The sequence below is a fragment of the Rhinolophus ferrumequinum genome, chromosome 6, assembly GCF_004115265.2.
Source record: "Rhinolophus ferrumequinum isolate MPI-CBG mRhiFer1 chromosome 6, mRhiFer1_v1.p, whole genome shotgun sequence".
NCBI classification, from domain to species: domain Eukaryota; kingdom Metazoa; phylum Chordata; class Mammalia; order Chiroptera; family Rhinolophidae; genus Rhinolophus; species Rhinolophus ferrumequinum.
The window spans coordinates 27,653,587-27,673,412 of record NC_046289.1 but is presented as its reverse complement, the minus strand read 5'-3'; the positions used below and the strand labels follow the sequence as shown (position 1 = coordinate 27,673,412).

The following is a 19,826-nucleotide window of genomic DNA, read 5'->3' as shown; positions in this document are numbered from 1 at the left end:
AGCTTGAAGGCGCTCCCACTGACCAGATATAAGACAGCTTGAGCTCCAAAATCATAAAGAACAGTAATGAAGCGTAAAGCATTGAGAAAATGGGAATCGATGAGCCTATCCAAGGGTGGGGATGTGTGGGTGGAGAGGGAGGGGAGAAAGGAAGGTAAGAGAAGGGAGGGGCACTTGCTCACTGTAGAATACTGTAGAAGGAGTGCTGGAATTGGAAAACCATCATTTTTGCAACCTTCATCGTAAAAATTGGCTCATGCAAGAGTCATCAATGAATGTTAAATGTAGGGGCTAAATTTTGATTTGATTGCAAAGGAAAAGAAGTAACTAAATAATGAAATCGGACAGCATCTTGACTAGATGATCCAAATGAATGGCATTGGCGTTCTGCTTTCGTGTGGGCAAGTAAGTTCCTGTCAGACCAACCTCCTTACAGATGACTATAAACCCAACTACCTAAAGACACAGGAATGTTACCTAAAGCAGGCAAATTCTGGAGGAGAGTCAATAGTTGAAACAGGGTGATTCTTATTTTTACTGCTTTTAGCTATCTGTGGGGTAGCTAACACTCTGATAGAAAACCTAGTCTTTGTGGCCTGAGGAACCAGAGGGCAGTGTAACTAATACGTCTGGAAAGCAAGGGCAGAATCTTAGGAGAGACAGAGAAACACAGCCCCAAATTCTATGTATAAACTCTATCCAAGTCTCTGAGCCCTGAACTATGCTTTACTGGCCAGACTCCAGACAACTCAGCTAAAGATGAAAATTAAACCAAGATTTGAGCAGTCGCCAATCAGACAGTTTGTAGTTTGAGCCAAAGCAAGTTATGTAAAGCAAAACAAAAAATCAATACTCTTTGGAGGAATATAATAGAATCCAGAGTATTCATGAGATAATACTCACCTTGTCCCAGATACGATTCAAAATTGCAGCAGGTGTACATCTTAGGCATCTAGATGTGATATCCTGAGAAGCATTACCTATGTAATATTCCACCTAAGAATGCATAATCTAAGGACATATCAGACAAACCCAAAAGGAAAGATCATTCTATTAAAAAACAAGAAAGATACTGGGAGGGGAATGTAGTCTTGAAAGATAGCAATGTCACAAATGTCAGAGACAGAGAAAATGTTCCAGATTAAAAGAGACTAAAGAAATACAACTAAGTACAATATATGATGTTAGACTGGATCCTTCCTGGATAGGAAAAATGCTCTGAAAGACATTCTTGGACAATGGACAAAATTAGAATTTGCAAGAGAGATTAGAAAAAAGTATCAATGTTAAATTGACTGAAGTTGATAACTACTGTGATTACATAATAAAATATCCTTTCTCTTACAAAATACACACTGAAGTATCTAGGGGTAAAGAGTTGTGATGTATGTGATTTACTCTTAAATAAAAAAATGTATACGTATGTATATTTGTGTAGTATGGATAGAAAAAGCATGAGCACAAATGATGAAGCAAATGGGGCAAAAGGTTACATAATGGGTTCTGAAAAATTGATATATGAATGTTTTTTAAACTATTCTTAGTTTTTCTGAAGATTTAAAATTATTTCCAAATTAAAGGGTTTTAAAAATTGTAAGATTACACTTAAATTAAAAATACCCTTGATGTGGAAAGATTTTTTTCTTTAATTTTAAAGTCTTTTGTTTTTTCGTTTTTTTGTGTGTGTTTTTTAAGAAGGGCGCAGCTCACTGTGGCCCATGCGGGAATTGAACTGGCAACCTTGATGTTATTAGCACCATGCTCTGACCAACTGAGCTAACTGCCCACCCCTAAAGACTTTAGTTTTTATTTAAGATGCTACTTGTAACCAGACCATAAGACTTTGTATGAAGAATAGATAAAACAAACTTATCACAAAGTGTAACATGATTGTTCTTCTCAGTTTGGGATGATATTGAAATATTTGTTGTCTCAGAGTAATTGGGGGCCTTAGCTTCCCTTCCATGCAGTGTTTTAGTTAGAAGATAAATTTTACTGGTAAAAAGATAGCCTGTTACTTTATTGTATATGCTTTTTCTATTGTAAACCATTCCTTCTGTGTGCTGGGCTCCTCCAGATTAAGTCCCTTGGCATTTATTTGACTAATGTCCATCTGTCATTTCACCTGGCACTTTGATGTCCCCATCTTTTAACTTTGTTTGGACATTTTTACTTGCCTGTATATTTCCTATAATAGCAGTAGCATTCATAGGATACAGATAATACTTTTTTTCACTCTTCTACAAGGATTTATTAAGCAAATATTAGGTGCCAGTGTTGTGCTACATTCTGTAAGACATGTAAAAAAGAAGTAGAAAGAAGTAGAAAATTTAATTCTGTATAGTTTATAGTCAATCTGGGGATAAAACATTTAAATGAAAACAATTTTCTATAACTCAGGTGGTGATGCAGAGGAAACTTGGAAGTAGCACATAGAGCCTGTGCGCACCGAGCTGTAGGTTTCTAGGCAAGGGGAGAGTTGTTCTGAACTGGAATTAATCTTTCTTGAGGGAAGTGGTCCTAGAATTAGACTTTGAATAATCTCTAGTTTTTGGATTGACAAGCTAAGTCCCATACATGCCAAGAATTAGGGTTGAGGAGATTTAGGGAAAGGAAAATGAGAATGTTTTATTGGAGAATGTTAAACTGGTTGAACTGGACTAGATAGAGTGAAAAAGATGGTACCATTTGATAAAGGGCTTAAGAACCTACTGAATAGAGCATTTGGGGCTGAATTTGAAAAGCAGCAGATTCTCAACTGGTTAACCGACACATCAGAATGGTGGTGTTTCAGAAAGATGAATCCTACAAGGCTGTGCAAGATGAGTTTAGATTACAGAGAAATGAGAGGAAGGGGAAACCAGTTGGGAGCCTATTGCTAATTTAGATTTGAGTTGTTGAAAATTTAAGTTAGGCTGGTGGCAATAAAATGGAGAAAGGAAAATGTGAGAATAACGAAATAGTTGCAGGAGGCTGGGGAAGATGAGGTAGGCAGTGACAATTGAGTCTGGAGAGAAGTGATCAGAGCCACAGAGCACTTTCCATGGAGAGGTCGAGGGTTGAGGGGTATGAGGCAGTGGGGGCAGCTGGGGGTTACACCTCACCTGTTCAGTAAAGGCTGGGTCAAAGGAAGAGTTTCCTCCTGCCCACCTCTTCAGGATAGGGGAAACTTCTAAGTGGTGGAAGCAGGAGAAAACCAGTAGTGAGAAAAATAATCTTCTACTTTAAGAGTTTTCAAAGAATTCTTCCACCTCTAGGTCAATGTTCTAACAGTTTCTATTTCACATTGTTTAATGGATGCCATGCTTATTTTTACTTCAGATCCAGAAACAGCAAGGCCTACCAGTTCCAAAATCACCACCACGCTGGGTCTGGTCGTCCATGCTGCAGGTATGCAGGAACCCCTTTCTTTTCTGTGTGCATCACAGGGACCACCCACATGAACTGTACTTGGGCTGGCCTCCAGGGAAGGGGCTGCTTCAGTAAGTCCTCCAACACAAGCACAAGCCCTCATGTACTGAGTGTGAGGGGTTTACAAGCTCAGAATGATTTTTATGGTTTTTTAAAGGTTGAAAAGAAAAAAGAATATTTCATGGCACATGAAAATTACATAAAATTCAAATTTCAGTGTCCATAGATAAAATTTTATTGGAACATGGCCATACACACTTGTTTACATATTGTCTGTGGCTGCTTTCACACAGTGATTGAGTTGAGTAGTTGCAAGAGACCAAGTGGCCCGCAAAGCCTAAAATATTTTCTGTCTGGCCCTTTAGGAAAAGTTTGCTGATCTCTGCCCAACAATCTCATCTGGACAAGAGCCTCAGCACTTTTGTACTGAACAGCCTTGCTGCCTAGTCTATACCCAAAGTGTCAATTTAGGCAGTGGGGGGCTGTAGAGTGCCAAAGTCTCCGCGTTATGACTGGGCATGCCTTAGAGTCACAGCCCAAAGCCAATGCTAGTTGTAGGATTCTGTCAGTGACAAACAAAGACTGTAGCACACAAAGAGAGGTAGCACACTATTACCTGGACCTTTCTAGTATGACATCGTTTTCTAACAAAGAACTCATCCATTCAGCCAACTTTTACCCATTACGTATAAGTCATCTATGCAGAGTTCTAGTGTCTTTATTTTGTTTTTTTCGTCTGCAAGATGCAGAGATGCTTCCTTTGAAATTCTTTGCTATTTCTGTCATTACAATTTGATTAATCAGTGGTTTTTTGAGCTTCATCCTTTTTCCAGTAACAACAGTAATAATTGACATATTAAATATTCTGGACCAGGTGCTAAGCTCTTTTTTACATGTTGTCTCATTTAACCCTAATGAAAACCCTAAGAATATAGTATATTTTATTGAACCCATTTTAGAGATGAGAAGGCTAAGGTTCGCAAAGGTTAAGTAACCTTCCCAAAGTCAAATACAGCTCTACTTGACTCTAAAGCTCACACATTCAACCACTACACTATTATAGTCATTGTTATTTATAGTGTTTTGTGTTTTGCTTTTTTCAAATTTAGCTGACGGTGTTGCATTGGGAGCGGCAGCTTCTACTTCACAGACTAGTGTCCAGTTAATTGTGTTTGTGGCAATAATGCTACATAAGGTAAACAAAATTTTGGTGTAAGATTTAATATTGAATGTATTCATAATTAAAATTTCTCTTTAGTCATTAATGTTTTTCTGCAATGGGAAAATTTTTTTTTAGTTATTTTTATAATTCCTATTCATTTTAGAGACTTTAGTAAGTTGGTTTCATAGCTGGGTTTTTTTTGCTATAATTTTCTTCAATTTTTCCTAGAAGAGTTTTTTTTTTTAATGGTCATATACACAAACTTAAATTCTCTACAGATGTCTATATTTCATAGTAATTTTTGTTTATAAATATTTTTCTTACTCTCTTTTCTTGACTATTTCCCTTTTCCTACTATCCAAGAAACACACACACACACACACACACACACACACACACACACAAATAGGATATTTTCTTAGCTTAGAACATTCATTCCTAAAAGGCTGAGTTAGTTTTGGTACTATGCTTGGTTTTTTTGTATGAAAATCCAGTCAAATGACATGTACTTTTTTTTTTTTTTTTTAATTTTATTGGGGAACAGTGTGTTCTCCTAAGGCCCATCAGCTCCAAGTCATGGTCCTTCAATATAGTTGTGGAGAGCGCAGCACAGCTCTGAGTCCAGTCACCATTTTCAATCTTAGTTGCAGGGGGCGCAGCCCACCATCCCATGCAGGAATTGAACCGGCAGCCCTGTTCAGAGCTTGCGCTCTAACCAACTGAGCCATCCGGCTGCCTGACATGTACTTCTTAATGTAGAAGCAATCCATACCTGTGGAGCAATAATAAGGGATAAGTTTTCTCTTCCAGGCACCAGCTGCTTTTGGGCTGGTTTCCTTCTTAATGCATGCTGGCCTAGAGCGGAACCGAATCAGAAAGCACTTACTGGTCTTTGCACTGGCAGCACCAGTTATGTCCATGGTGACATTCTTAGGATTAAGTAAGGTAAGTCCAACTCATTCCTTGCTTACCTAGACAAGTGTCTGATTCTTTTGTGATCTACTAGAATTTACAGTCGCTTATGTTGAATTTTTCAATTATCCCCTCAAACTGAAGATAAAATTAGGAGTAAAAACCTATGCAAGGTAAATGTCTTAATTCCTAGTCAATCCTTTTCATAAATCTAGAGCATTTCCTTACTTATTTAATTTGAAGACTTCTCCCCATTAGTTCCAAAAATATTTGCACAAATATTTGGTCTTTAAAATAATATAACTTAAACCTAACCAGACATGCTAACTTTTTTTGACAGACACATAATAAGTCATAACAATAAATATTTAATGTTTAAGTAGGCACATGAAGCGTGAGTGACAAGCATGCAGCAGCTCTGAGAAGAGTAGGGGATGAGCGGAGATGTCTATATTCAGCTAAGATTCAGATTCTTCTACTCCCAGCTCCCGTATCACCAAATATTAAATACCCAATTCCTTGGAATCTAGAAAAACAAAATGAATGAACAAACAAAAGAAAAGCAGTTTCATAGAATCAGAAATCAAACTGATGGTTGCTGGAGGGGAGAAGGTGGGCGGGGAGGATGGGTGAAAAAGGTGAGGGAGGATATAGTCAGTAATGTGATAATTTTGCAGGTGACAGTTACTACACTTAGTAAGGTGATCACATCGTAAGGTATATAAATGTCAAATCACTATATTGTACACTCAAAACTAATATTGTATAACAACTATACTTAAATAAAAATAAATATCCAGTTCTTTATCATTGTACTGAACATAACTTCAGACCTGCAGTGGCATAAATCATTTGTCAGCTCAGAGACCCTGCTGTTCTAAAAGGACCTTTTCATACCTTATAATTCTGTCTACTAGGGCTACAGTTCTTAGCAGCAACCCTCCCCGTTTTACTTAAATGTCAACTAGCAGGCAACAGGAAGAAAATTTTAGAACTAAACTGACTCAGGGCTAGTTCGAGGGAACTGCTTTCCCCCATATTCTCTCTGAGGGTAACTGATTCTTCGGAGTGTCGTCCAGTTCATATTTGATGTAGTAAAACTTGTATTAAAAGGAACATATGAGAAATGAGATGGTTAAAGAATGGTTAAATTCCTGTTAATCAAAGTTTGTTGATCTGGATTGCTAACAAATGAGGAGCTATAAAATCTCTTTCTGTTCACCGGAAGAGCCTTATCTTCTTTCAGTGAGCAATGTATATTTTTTAAAAAAATTTTATTGGGGAACAGCGTGTTTCTCCAGGGCCCATCAGCTTCAAGTCATTGTCCTTCAATCCAGTTGTGGAGGGTGCAGCTCAGCTCCACGTCCAGTCGCAGTTTTCAGTCTTTAGTTGCAGGAGGTGCAGCCCACCATCCCATGCGGGAATTGAACCAACAACCTTGTTGCTGAGAGCTCGCGCTCTAATCAACTGAGCCATCCGGCCGCCCCTATATAGTTCCTTTTAAAATAGTATTCTGTTTATCACTTCATTAATCAGTATAAGTTTTTAGAACTTTTGAAAGAAAGGTATGATAATTCTGGGGGCATAGAGTTAGATTTATGGCATGTTCTTTTCTTAAAATGGTAATTAATTGTTAGTCCATAGGTCCACCGTTTTAATAGAAAATTTGTGTAACGATTAGCTAATGAAATGTTTCTAGGCCCTATGAGGACAGGTACTGCATCTTGATTACCACTGCACCGCAAGCACCTGACTTGCAGCCTGGTTTATAGGCAATGTTTGTTACCTGTTAGTAGCCTAAAGGAATCAGTGTGTGAGATTTAATATCTTTGTCAATAATGCTGTTGATTCCATCTTAAGAATAATACAAGCCAAACCTGTTGAGCCAGACTGAAGTTTGCTTGAAAAAGCAGTTGTGAATATCAGCAATAGTCTCAAACCCTTATTTGGAAGCTTCCCATAAATAACAGAATGGCTGTGATCGCCAGTGTCCCCAGTGTCCCAGATAGCCCTGGTTGTGAATATTGAGTGTTTTTTATTGGGACTTCTTCCTGACCCTGAATTATTCTTGACTTAATTTTTCTTTTCTCTCTCTCTCTGAATTCACAGAGCAGTAAAGAAGCCCTTTCAGAGGTCAATGCCACTGGAGTGGCCATGCTTTTCTCTGCTGGGACATTTCTTTATGTTGCCACAGTACATGTCCTCCCTGAGGTGGGCGGAATGGGGCACAGTCACAAACCCGACCCCACTGGAGCGAGAGGCTTCAGCCGCCTGGAGGTGGCAGCCCTGGTTCTGGGTTGCCTCATCCCACTCATCCTGTCAATAGGACACCAGCATTAATGTTCAGGTTCCAGCCTCCGTCCATGGCCATTTGCCATCCAGTGAGAACAGCCCGGCACATGACAGCTGCTCATTTCCTCAGTCTCTTGTCTCATGTTGCCCATCTCCACCTGTATTCCTAGAGTCTGCAGGGAGGTGAGATGAAAACCTGGAGTAACGGAAAGCTTTTAGAGTAGAAACAACACATTGCGATTGGATATAGACATTCCGTTGTGTTGTCTTTTAAAGGGCCCTGGGCATTTTGAGTTTTGATGTTTCTCTTAACCCTATTCTCAGGGAAGGTGGAATTTGGTTTTAAGGAAAAGTGGAGAACTTCGTACTCAAAATGAAATAGTAATTATGACAGTACAGTGTTCTGTAATTAAGGTAAATCTCTTTCTTACTTTAGAGGCTCTGCCACTTTATCCATTGATTTTTAACATGGTTCTCACCGTGTAAGACTGGTGCTTTAGCATCTATGCCATATGCCTTGTTAGAAGGTCATAATGCCCGCCTCTTAGATGCTAAAGATAACTGTAGTTAATTTGGGGCTAGTCAGGAAAATGATAACAAGATACATTGAAAGTTGACTTTATACCCGAGAGAGAGAAATACCCACTGAAAAGGGGACGTCTGGAGGACTGAGCACCTCCTTCTGCACGTATCTCTGAACGGGGCCTGCCAGTCCACCAAATGGAGCAACAGAGGTGAACTAGTTTCAAAGGTGACTAGTTTTCGGTAGCATTTATTTTCAAGTTTGCCTTTGCAGAACACCTGCCGCCAACACATTATTATAGAGGAACCGAGTTCTAGTAGGTTCATGGCCTAGCTTTCCTTAAAGAACAGTCAGATCCCAAAGTATCTTTGGAAATAAGGCGGTGTTAAATTTTAAGTGAATTTGGATAGTTACATCTTTGTAATAACCCTTTTAGAAGTAAGATTACCAAAACCTAGTTTTCTTTTTTTTTTCTTTTCTTTTCAAATACTCAGCTTAGCAGACCAGCAGTTCCTCTGACAAAATACTTGGTGTCCCTTTGGGAGTGCTAGGTCCGTGTCACATAAGCACCTGTAGCAGTGAAGAAAGTCAAGGCGTATCAGATGTGAAGTGTTTGCCTGTTCATGTAAAGCTTATTGAAATCATGTCTCTTGTCCCTTCATCTTTTCCATGCTTTTCTCCTTACTTCTCCCGCCAGCCCCTCCTCCCTACCATTTGCAGCTTACTGCTGGTAGCAGTGTTAATATTTGTGAATTGAGTTCTCATCAAGACAACCACTTGTTGAACTTGGATGATGAGGAGAGTATTGTCTCTCTTCTTTATTCCCTTCAGTGAAGTTACCTTTGTGTCAGATGCAGCTTTAAGCCCTTTCAATATCACTTCCTCATATGGGAGATGACACAATCACTAATATTCTGGTAACTTAAACAACTGAGATAGTAAAAGTGTTTAACAAACTAGGATGATTTTTCCGTATTTGCCAAAATCCCTGTAAATCTTTTGTTATCAAATAAGTATATAATATTGTGTTGTTAATTTATTTTTGATTTTCTGTATCATTTCAAAAACACGTTAAAGAGGGAACCAAGACTTCTTCAGAGCAGTGGATTTAGGAGTTTGTAAAATGTTTTATATGATGCATATGCCAGATGCCTGTGGTTTCTTTATTTCCTTCCTAGATTTGTCACTGGGTCAGCAGCTGTGGACGTAGAACTTGCAAGCCCTCTGCTGACTATAGACCAAAATAGCATAAATAGGATTTGGTTTTGTATAGTGGCTGGCAGCCATTGCATACAATATTAAAACCAACAGAAGGTAGAGTATGGAAAGTCCTGTGACTTGCCTGATAACAGCTCTGACTTAGGAGAGTCAGAGGGTTCATCTGTCATTCAAAATGACACGGTTGCATAGATTGTCCCTGGAAATTGACTTCGTTAAGTGAATACCACATTTTAGTGTCTGGTTTGGTTTGGATAGTAGCACTTTCTGTCATATTGTGTGCAATGATCAGAGATTTGTTCTGCTGGCCAAAGCCTCTTTCAGCAGTGCCTTGACATCACGCTTAAAAGTTTGGCTAGAATTTCTTGCTGGGTATGGCCTTGAACTCTGGCAAGGATTGACCCTTGTAACTTCCAAATTTGCCTTCCCCTCTGGACCTCACAGTAACAGGCAAACCTTTCAGGGCCTATCAGCTCTCAGAAGCTGTGGGCTTTCCCAGATTTTAAAGCTGCTGCCTCAGGAACTACTCACTTCTCTCTTGGTCAGCAGGCAGAAATAGCCATACTAACCTTATAGGGCTCAAATGCATCTTCAGGTGGCAGGGGACCGAGCAGCACGGCAGAGGCTTCCTTCACTGGGGGAAGAACTTGCTCACGGTGGGCAGTGTCCCAGGAGAGACCACATCGATGGTCACCTGTTGGCACATTTCACTTCCATTTCCTCTTGTTAAAACTGCCTCCTTAGCTGTGGATGCCTTAATGTTCTCACATATTTGAAAACATTGGCAATACTGAAGTCGCTGCCATTATTATTACAAGTGGAATAACTGGCGACCAAAGAGATGCAATTAGTAGTAAAAAGTATGGTCCTTCTTCCTCATAACCAAAGTTAATCTTGACTGTAATTTGACTCCCTTTCCTTGGTAGGGATAGACTTTCTTCAGATTCCGAATATTCTCATAAATGGCAAATTGAGTTGAAAAATATTACTGATCCATTCCCCTCACTTGTTCTCCAGGGAATCGCTTATCCATCCGTTTCCCTGAAACAGTGACGATCCAGGACCGGCAGTTTTCCTGTGCATGCCATTGCCAAGGTCCTTCTTTTATGCAAAGGTTCTGCACCGGAGTGTAGAGAGTTGGAAGTGGTACCACCTATAGAGGCTACGTGTTCTCTCTTCCTACCCCTCATCTCCATCACCTTTTTATTTCCCTATTTGAAACAGCTGAGTTAGCCCTGTTCCTGTATTTTGAATCATTAGAAAAAAAGAGAGGTGACCATTTTGAGTGGTCAGTTTTTTGTAGAAAGGAGAAAATGTAATTGTGGTTTTTACTGGCCTTCTTCTAAGTGTCACTGCCTGGTTTTTCTCTTTTTCAAGAATTAGACCTAGGAGGACACACCAGCATCAGAGTGTATTAAGCCCTCAGACATATGGTAGCTGGGTACTGAACACAGGAACTATATGTCAACAGCACAAGCGCCCAAAGGAGGTTCCTACCTTTCGGGCGCCTGGGCCCTTTGGGAGATCAAGAATAATGACCCGATTCCTCCAAAACTGCTACAGTGCCAGGTGTTCTTCAGGGGAACCTTCTTTACATTAGAAAATGTCTGCTCAATATAGAATGGTCCACATGACTCAAAGAGCACTGTTGGGGATGCTGTGAAATTAAAACCAATGATGTGGCCCCTTTGTAGCTGAGACCTCTAGATTCACCTGAGGGAAATCTGTGGCTTGTGGCAAAGGACTAGACAACCATTAGGAATTCTCTAGATGTTCTCAGCTTAACATAAAGAGATTGGCTTTGATCTTTTTTCTAATAGCATCTTCTAGCAAGTTGGAAGTCTCATGGGATAACACTGCAGTTCTCCTGGTTCAGTAGCCTGAATAGTGATTTTAAATGTCTCTTTTTCTGGATCCTTTGTAAACATGAAATCATTCCATGGATGGCTGCCTTATAATTTTGTCTGTTTCCACTTTGTGAATGGTTAAAAAACTTTTTTTTGCTGTTTTCCGATTTGTTTTATGATATTAAATTTTTATTAGTGCATACCTTATGTGAGTGGCTCATTATTTATCCTCTCAGCAGTTTGTTTTTTCCGTTTGATAACAGGACTTGTCCTACATTTGAACATCAGAGAAGGTCATGAAAAATTTTGAAGGGCAGAGGAAAGCTGTACCTACTATGTGTACATCCTTTAGAAAACGAGGGAAGGAAAGGAGGAGGGCAGATTAAGGACTCGATACTCCATCTGCCCCAAAATATACCAATTCATTGATGGTTTTGTTTGCTTTGCCATTGTTTGTTAGCAAATATTATTTATGAAGATAGCAGTCTACTCCCAGAAAAGAGAAGCAGGCAACAAATCCCAGTCATGGGTTCATTTCAAAGGGCAGAGCTACTTGCTAGATGGGTACAGGGAGCCTGTGGACAGCTGACCTGGTCACACAGATTCATGTGCAAGTGCGGTTGGTAAATTTGATAAATGGTTTCTCCCTCTATGGACTTTAGTACTAGAGCTCATTTTTAACTTATCTACAGATAAACGTTACATACAACAATGCATCACTTAAATATGTAGTTTGTATGTTTAGTCATTAGATTTCATTATTTATTACTGGTCCACTTTGTGCTGATTTTTTTGTGTATGTATCACATGTGTTACAGCAAGTCACAAAGATTGTGTCCAGAGTGTTTCATGTGTTCAGAAAACCTCTCCTCATCGTGACGAAAACAGACAAAAGGGATGTGTATTTACAGTTCCTGCCATCTCTTCCAGGAGCCTTTGGGTCATGTGCCTACATCCCTCCTTGCCTTGAGCAGTGGCCCTGGAAATCTTAGGAAGCAGCATTGTTAAGTGACAGCCTTTTCATCTTGCTGCCTTGAGATCAAAATACAGAGGATGCCAAAAAAATGTATACACATTTTAAGAAAGGAAAAAAAAACTATTAAAATTACACTGATGGTAACCACTTTGAGCACCTCTTATAATTGCAAAAGTCAAATGTGACTTGTATTCCTCTTTTGTTATCCATATATATTATTACAATTTTAATAGTTTTTTCCTTTCTTAAAATGTGTATACATTTTTTTGGCACCCTCCTCTATATGTACAATATGTGGATTTAGCCCAAATAGCCAGCAATCCTTATTCTGTTTAGTTTTATTTCTAATTCTGCTAAGCTAGAGCTGCGTCCCAGTGTGGTTTCTATAACGTAAGATATAAGCAACCTTGTGTCATGTCCCTATGTCTAGAACGCCCTCCCCTAACTCCCTCCCCTCCTTCAGGTCTTGATCCAAAGTTTCCTTCCATTAGGCCATCAGTGACTGCCCTTTTTAAAATTGTAATCCGCCGCACCCACACCCCGAAGCGCCTCACCCTGTTCTATTTCTTTTTCTGTAGCACTGATCACCTTTTAATCTGCTTCATAATATAGTATGTCTTTACTTTGTCCCTCTTCCCCGCTAAGATATAAACTCCAGGAAGCTAGGTTTTCAGTAAATATGTTGTTAAATGAATCGGTCTGCCCTGAGGGGACACTTTCTCCCTAATCTATGCTGCACCCCCCCACGCACACCACCGCCTTGTCCGCCACCAGCTGCTGCCCTGATTCCTGGCAGAACCAGCTGCTGGCCTTCTGTGTAGCTCGGCCTTTGTCTCACACTGGGGTGAAGCTGCTTGGGAGTTAGGCTCGGAGTCAGAGAAAACATGGCACTGTCTACAGGTGGGAAATGAACTGGGTTCAGGTTACTAATCCAGTGCTAAGTAACTGTAGTGAGGTACTGTGTGACTGATTTAGGGACCTGAAAAGCTAGATCCCATTTCTGGCTCAGTTACTGATTTCTGTTGCAGTGTTAGTCACAGCCCAGTTTAAAAAATATTGGATAGGAATGTGAGTAAAAGCATGTGTCTCACTCTGGTTGCCTCATTTATAGAGGGATCCTGACAAATTCAGGAGTTACCAGAGGAGGGAGCCCAGTGGAGAGGAAGGAACTACTGTTTACCTATGTCTGGAAGGCTCCTGGGGGCGGAATTTGATAACCATCTTCAGCTATATCCTCCAGAGGGTAGAATGGAAAGGAAGCCGAGCCCCGCCTCTCCTCCACTTCTTATTCCGTGAATTGAGCCGGTCCTATGGACCAGGACCAGGGACTCTTAAGGTGCTGAGTGGACAAAAGGGAGGAAGGGTCAGTGCCAGTCCTTCAGGACTGTGGTTCAGTGAGGGAGTCAAACCGGAAGACAATTGCTGATAGTAAGGTAAGCACTGGGAGACGAGGAAGCACAGGGTGCTCAGAGGACATGGGGGCAAGGGACCCAAAGTGGGGGCTTCAGGGAGAATGTCAAGCGGGAGATGAGACCTGAGCCGAATGAGTTAGTGAGAGGGTGGGAAAGGTGGTCTGATCAGGAAAATCTACGTGGGCCAAGGCCTGCTGGCACACAAGAATGTGGCGTCTGCATAGAAGTGCCACTGGCTGAGGGGAGGCAAGAGGTGGTGTGCCAGACACGTCCCTAGATGGCTTCTGAGCTTCCATATTTAAGTCTACAGATACTTGGGCCTGACAAGGATCTTTGTAATTCCTGCCTCAACTCCAACTGGGATCCCTTCCCAGGTGCAGTCTTGGCAGCCTGAATTCCTGTCACCACACGGATGACTCATGAATATGGTAGTCCGAAGTTTCCAGATCCTTGCACTCCAGTCAGTGGCTCTTGGTGACTTTTCCCCTCCCTCATCTCTGCTTGTCTCCTGCATTTCCTGGCTGGGGCCCAAGGACTCCCCCTGTTCCTCTGCTGAATACCTGTGTTAACAGTTATGTACAGAGGACCTGGCCTGGCCTGGGTAGGGTGCCCAGTCTTTCTTCTATCCCAACACTCCTGTACTCTGCTCTCCTTTATTTAAGGGGACATGTCCTGGCAGAGGAAGTGTCCCCTCCCACATATCACTGTCTTACCAAAGCCTCCATCCTCCACCTCTTATTTCCTTCCACACCCCAGCCCCTTTGTGACTTGGGTCTTCCCTGGGCTGAGGGCAGGGAGTAGGGGTGGGAGGGCCGCAGGAATGTGAGTAAAACCTGTTGCTCTCCTCTGCCCCTGCTTTCATCCTGCCTGGTACTATGACAAACCAGAAAAGAACATGCTATTCAACCTGGAAAATTTATTCCAAGAATATTGTGATGCTGAGAGTTGGAAGGGCCCTTTTTTGGTATATAAAGCCACAAGGCTTTCCAAGTACCTTGCCCACGGTCTTTTCATTGAGTAAAGATGGAGCTGACAGCTCCATCCAGTCAGCTCCTCCCACGCCAGCCAAGCCCCTGTCACCTGGTCCGATAATTCTGTTCTAGATGAAAAACCAGGACCCTGGCCCTCCCTCAGACCTTCTGGGAGAGTGTGTGAAATTGTAACAATAAATGGCTTTGGGCTTACTGACCAAACTGAACACGTGCCCGTCCAATGAAATACTATACTTGCTCTCACAAGCCAAATTAATGTGCACATTTTAATCCACACATTACGTACGAGGGGGAGCACTGAATACCTTAAGTGTTTCTGAGCAGGGAGCAGCCCTGGACGCCAAGAGCCCACGTGAGTGCTGTGAAATGTCTGGCGAGGCAGCGTGGTCCTTGGGCCACCTCCAGAAACACTTCCATATAGGCAACCTCGGGTGTGAGCAGTTGTTGGGCAGAGAGAGGGCAGAAGCCTGGCAAGAGGCTGACCCTGATGATGAGAAAGAAGTGCCCAGTGCAAGGGACTCGTCTCAGGACGTCTGGAATGGGGCACTGCCCGGGGTAGGGCAGCTGGCCTGTGCACGCACATGCTCTCCCTTGCTCCCCCACCCTTAGTCCTTTGGCCCCCTGGCTTCAAACCTGCATGTGGTGCCCTCTACCCCACCTCCCTCCCTCTTGGGTTCAATACAATTCAAAAAGAGAGGTGTTTTAATCTGCAGAAGGGAAGGCGTGGCGTCGGAAGAGGCTTGACCAAAGAAGAGTCATTTGAGCTGCATCTTGGAAGTTGGCTTTTGGGAAGATGAGAAGAAAAGCATTCTAGACTGAGGGAACAGCGAGTGACAAGATGATGTGAAAGAGCGTGGTGGCTTCTCAGAATATTAGGAGCAGAGTGTGGAGGAAAGGGACATTGGGTGAGCCTGGGCAATAGGGCAGGACCAGATTGTGGAGGATGGTAACAGTCAACGCTCAGGAGACCCAACCACGGGTTTTAAACAGGAGGCTCACACAGTCAACTCTGGGCCTTGAAAAGATCACATGAATGCTGGTGGGAGTGGGGATTCCTTGGGGGCCCTGCTGCAGAGGGGAGGGTCATTTGAAAAGGCTGTCTATTGCATAGTCCAAGTGGAAAACGGAGACTATACGAGGCAAGTTGGGAGGCCAGAGAAGTCCAATGATTGTCCTCAGTTCACACTTCTAATGGCAGCGCTGGACTTAAACCCATCTTAACACGAAAAGCAGGTGACAAGTCTGCCATCTAAAGATTCTCAGATTCTGTTTTACAGATGAGGGAAAGCTGAGGGCCTGAGAGGGCAGTCTCCATTTGGTTGGCAAACTGAAACAAGAAACTGCAGCACCTGAACAGGGGCCGAGTGGAAAAAAAGAATTCCGTAAGCATTTGTCGAGCACCTGCCACATGCCCTGGACTCTGTCCTCAAGGAGCCCACCTGGAAGGGACATAAACCACACAGAGAAAAACTCCCAATAAGGCAATAGACACGTTTTAGAACGGAAGGATGGGCAAAGTTCCACAGGATCCATGAGGACCATGTAGTTTCAGCTGCATTTCCCTGTGGAATCCGGGAGAGGAGCCTGACGGGTGGAATTAAGGTTGGAGAAGGGAAAGACTTCCCATGGAAGAGATTTGATGCTGCAGCAGGGCGTGGCTAGAGCCCGGATCTTTATGCCTCTTCTGCTGCTTGGCTCGACAGGAATACTTGTACTGGGCCCAGCCATCAGACTGTCACGGGTGCAAGGACAGCTCAGGGAACCTAGAGCGGGAACATTCCTAGGGCCTTTACTTGGCACCTGTATGGCCTGGGGTCAGGGACAGAGGGCTGGGAGCCGAAGAGGCGGTACTGTGGGAAGAGCCACTTTTGTCCACGTGGCTGGGAGCTTTTGAAGCCCAATCAGGTGACTCCAGGGAGATTCTTGTCACTGTTTCCTGTCTGAGAATGTCATCTTGCCCATTCCTGGCTGGAGTGGGTTAAATAAGACTGTGTCTGACTCACTCTAACGTGTCGGATCAGAGAGCTGGATCCAGTCAGTATTCCCATGTAACTGCCATGGGCTGGTCACATAAAGTGACCAGGCTAATAATGCACGTTTCATGGGAGAATGGTGACCGTCACATGAGGCTGCAGACTGGATAAAAGTAACGTTATAAAAATGTACATTCTTTTGTACAGTAAAGGAAATAATAAAATGGAAAAAAAACTATGGAATGGGAGAAAATATTTGCAAACTTATCTGATAAGGGGTGAATATCAAAAATATATAAGAAACTCTTACAATACAATAGCAAAAAAAAAGCAAATAACCTGATTAGAAAACAGGCAAAGGACCTGAATTCCTGAATTTGGAAATAAACATATTTCTAAAGACATACGAATGGCCAACAGATACACAAAAAGATGCTCAACATCACTAATCATCAGGGAAATGCAAATCAAAACCACAATGATATCACTTCACACTTGTTAGGATGGCTACTATCAAAAAGACAAGAGAGAAGTGTTGGCAGGAATGGAGAAAAGAGAACCCTTGTGCACTGTTGGTGGGAATGTAACTTGGTACAACCATTATGGAAAACAGTATGGAGGTTCCTCAAAAATTAAAAATAGAATTATCATATGATCCAGCGATCCACTCCTGGATACATATCTAAAGGAAATGAAATCAGTATCACAGCATTATTCACAATAGCAAAGATAAGGAAACAAGTCTGTTGATGGATTAACAGATAAAGAAAATGTGGTGGTACATACACACACAATGGAATATTATTTAACCATAAGAATGAAATCTTACCATTTGCAACAACATGGATGAACCTGGAGGACATTAACCTAAGTGAAATAAGCCAGACACAAAAACATACTAGATGATCTCACTTGCATGTAGGATCTAAAAAAGTCAAATTCGTAGCATCAGAGAGTAGTATGGTGGTTGCCAGGGGTTGGGGGTGGGGAAGAAATGGGAAGTTGGTCAAAGGGTACTAACATTCAGTTATAAGATGAGTAAGTTCTGGGGATCTAGTGTACAGTTAATATTGTATACTTGAAATTTGCTAAGAGAGTAGATCTTACGTGTTCTCCCCACACACACCAAAAAAATGGTGACTGTGACGTAATGGGTGTGTTAACTGATTTGATTGTAGTAAGCATTTCCCAAAGTATATATATATTACATCACATTGTACACCTTAAAAAATCATGTACAACCTAAATACACACAATTTTTATTTTCAATCATAATAAAGCTGGGGAGGGGGAAGAAAATGTGTGTTCATTATTAGGATTCTATCCCTACACACAGCTGAGAGGCTGGAATTTTATAGTGCAAGTAGAATTGCATCAATTCTATAAGAACTTTGAACCTTAGGTGAGTTGGCAATTGAGAGAAATTACTAGAAAAAAAGGGCAAGACTGAGTAGGCAGTCTTGCACGTCACATGGCGCTGTGCTGCAGTATGACAGGTGCGGACTTAGGATTCTGACCAAATCAAGTAACTATATCTGGATCCAGCCACTTTCCTTTCATTTAACACATATTTGAGGGCCTATCATATTTTACAAAATAACTAGCTGTGTGACCTTAGTTAGATAATCTTTTTGAACTTCATTTTTCTCATCTGGAAAACTCAAAGTAATAAGTACTTCAATGGGGCTGTTTCAAAAATTAAATGAGTAAGATATAAATAATATATTTAGAAATATATATATATATGTGTGTGTGTGTATATATATATACACACACACACATATATATATATATGTATTTCAGCTCTGTGTCTGAGTAGGACTCCTAAGACCCTGAGTTTCTGTCCCTGACTGGTCTCACTTAGTTTCTGATGAGACTGGGCAGCTCTGGCCCTCACTTGGCCTGGGGCACTGCATTGGCACCCAGCTTGTTTTGTCTTCCACAGAAATGTCCGCCAGGCATTTGGCACTGCCAGCAGCTGACGCAGAGAGAACAATGCAAGCAGAAGCAGCTTCTCCCAAGGCTGGCTTGTCATGATCTGGGCTGGTTAGTTAAGTGAAGCAGAAGCCACTTAAGTATCTAGTGTTCCAAACTCATGCTGTTTGTCTCGGGAGTCTTTCCACCTGCCATTAGTTAAGGTCTGTTTAGATATCCTGTAAGCAGAGGGGATGGGCGAAGATTGGTTTTTCTTTGCCACTAAAGAAACTTGCAGTGTTTCTTCCACTGAAGACACCAAATCTTTCCCAGGAACCATCTGGGCTCACCCAGTCCTTCTCCTTGGGAAGGACTTCTTAAGAATGATTTTTCCAGGTATCCTGCCTTTTTCCCACCTATGGCTCACAAGTTCATGACTAGTCCATCACAATCAGCCAAAGCTGGTACGGACCTGATTGAGCAGAAAAGGAATTAATGTATTAAAAGGATATTGGTAGGGCTAGCAAACCGGGCCTGACCAGAGGTGAAGCTTCCAGGAATGGCTACCCAAAACCATGCTGCAGAAGCAACCTGCTGAGGAATCTGTTGCTGCCACCAAGCACTCGATGCTGTTATTTGTGTGTAGCCAGGAGCCTGCCTCCTCGTGACTGCCACCACAGCCAGTGCAAATGCTGCTTGCTGCATTGCGACCGCAACTTTGCAGCCACAGCTGACCTCAAAGCAAGTCAGATGCCTTTGGTACCACCTTCCCTTGAGAAAACCGATGCCTGGGTATGTTTTTCCTCATGTTTGTCACCTGCAAGTCAAAAGTCCTGTCCTGGTGCCCCTGAGAAGTGAACTCCTGACCACAGGCTTCTAACACAGTTTTCTACCTTCCATCTGGGAAAAGCAGGACTCCCAGGCTGGGAAATTTCCGCAGCATTACATGTGTCAAAAATAGCCACATGTGTGAAATGTCCACTTTGTACCTGGGCTGTCATCCTCTTCCTGGCCCTGTCTTAACACAGGGCTGGGCCTGACATGTCCTGCAGGGGCACATGCCTCATGAGGGACACCAGGGAGTTCAGATGGGCCCCTTTGGACAGTAAGCAACAAGGGGGTGTTGCCTGGGCTTGGGAACCCAGAGCTGGTTAAGGGAAGGGAACCAGGGTGTGGAGTCCTTTGGGAGGCCCT

General features: G+C 42.1%; 1 protein-coding gene across 3 annotated transcripts in view; it reads left to right on the top strand.

Annotated features, from left to right (window-relative positions):
- Nucleotides 1-11,567, top strand: part of SLC39A9 (solute carrier family 39 member 9) — a 42,946-nt gene extending 31,379 nt beyond the window's left edge. For all 3 annotated transcript variants that reach the window (XM_033107054.1, XM_033107056.1, XM_033107053.1), the window contains 4 exons: nt 3,322-3,390; nt 4,521-4,606; nt 5,384-5,518; nt 7,595-11,567. In XM_033107054.1, the coding sequence (XP_032962945.1) occupies nt 3,322-3,390; nt 4,521-4,606; nt 5,384-5,518; nt 7,595-7,825 (521 nt within the window). In that variant the 3' untranslated portion in view covers nt 7,826-11,567. The remainder of the gene's footprint in view (nt 1-3,321; nt 3,391-4,520; nt 4,607-5,383; nt 5,519-7,594) is intronic.
- Nucleotides 11,568-19,826: the final 8,259 nt, after the last annotated feature.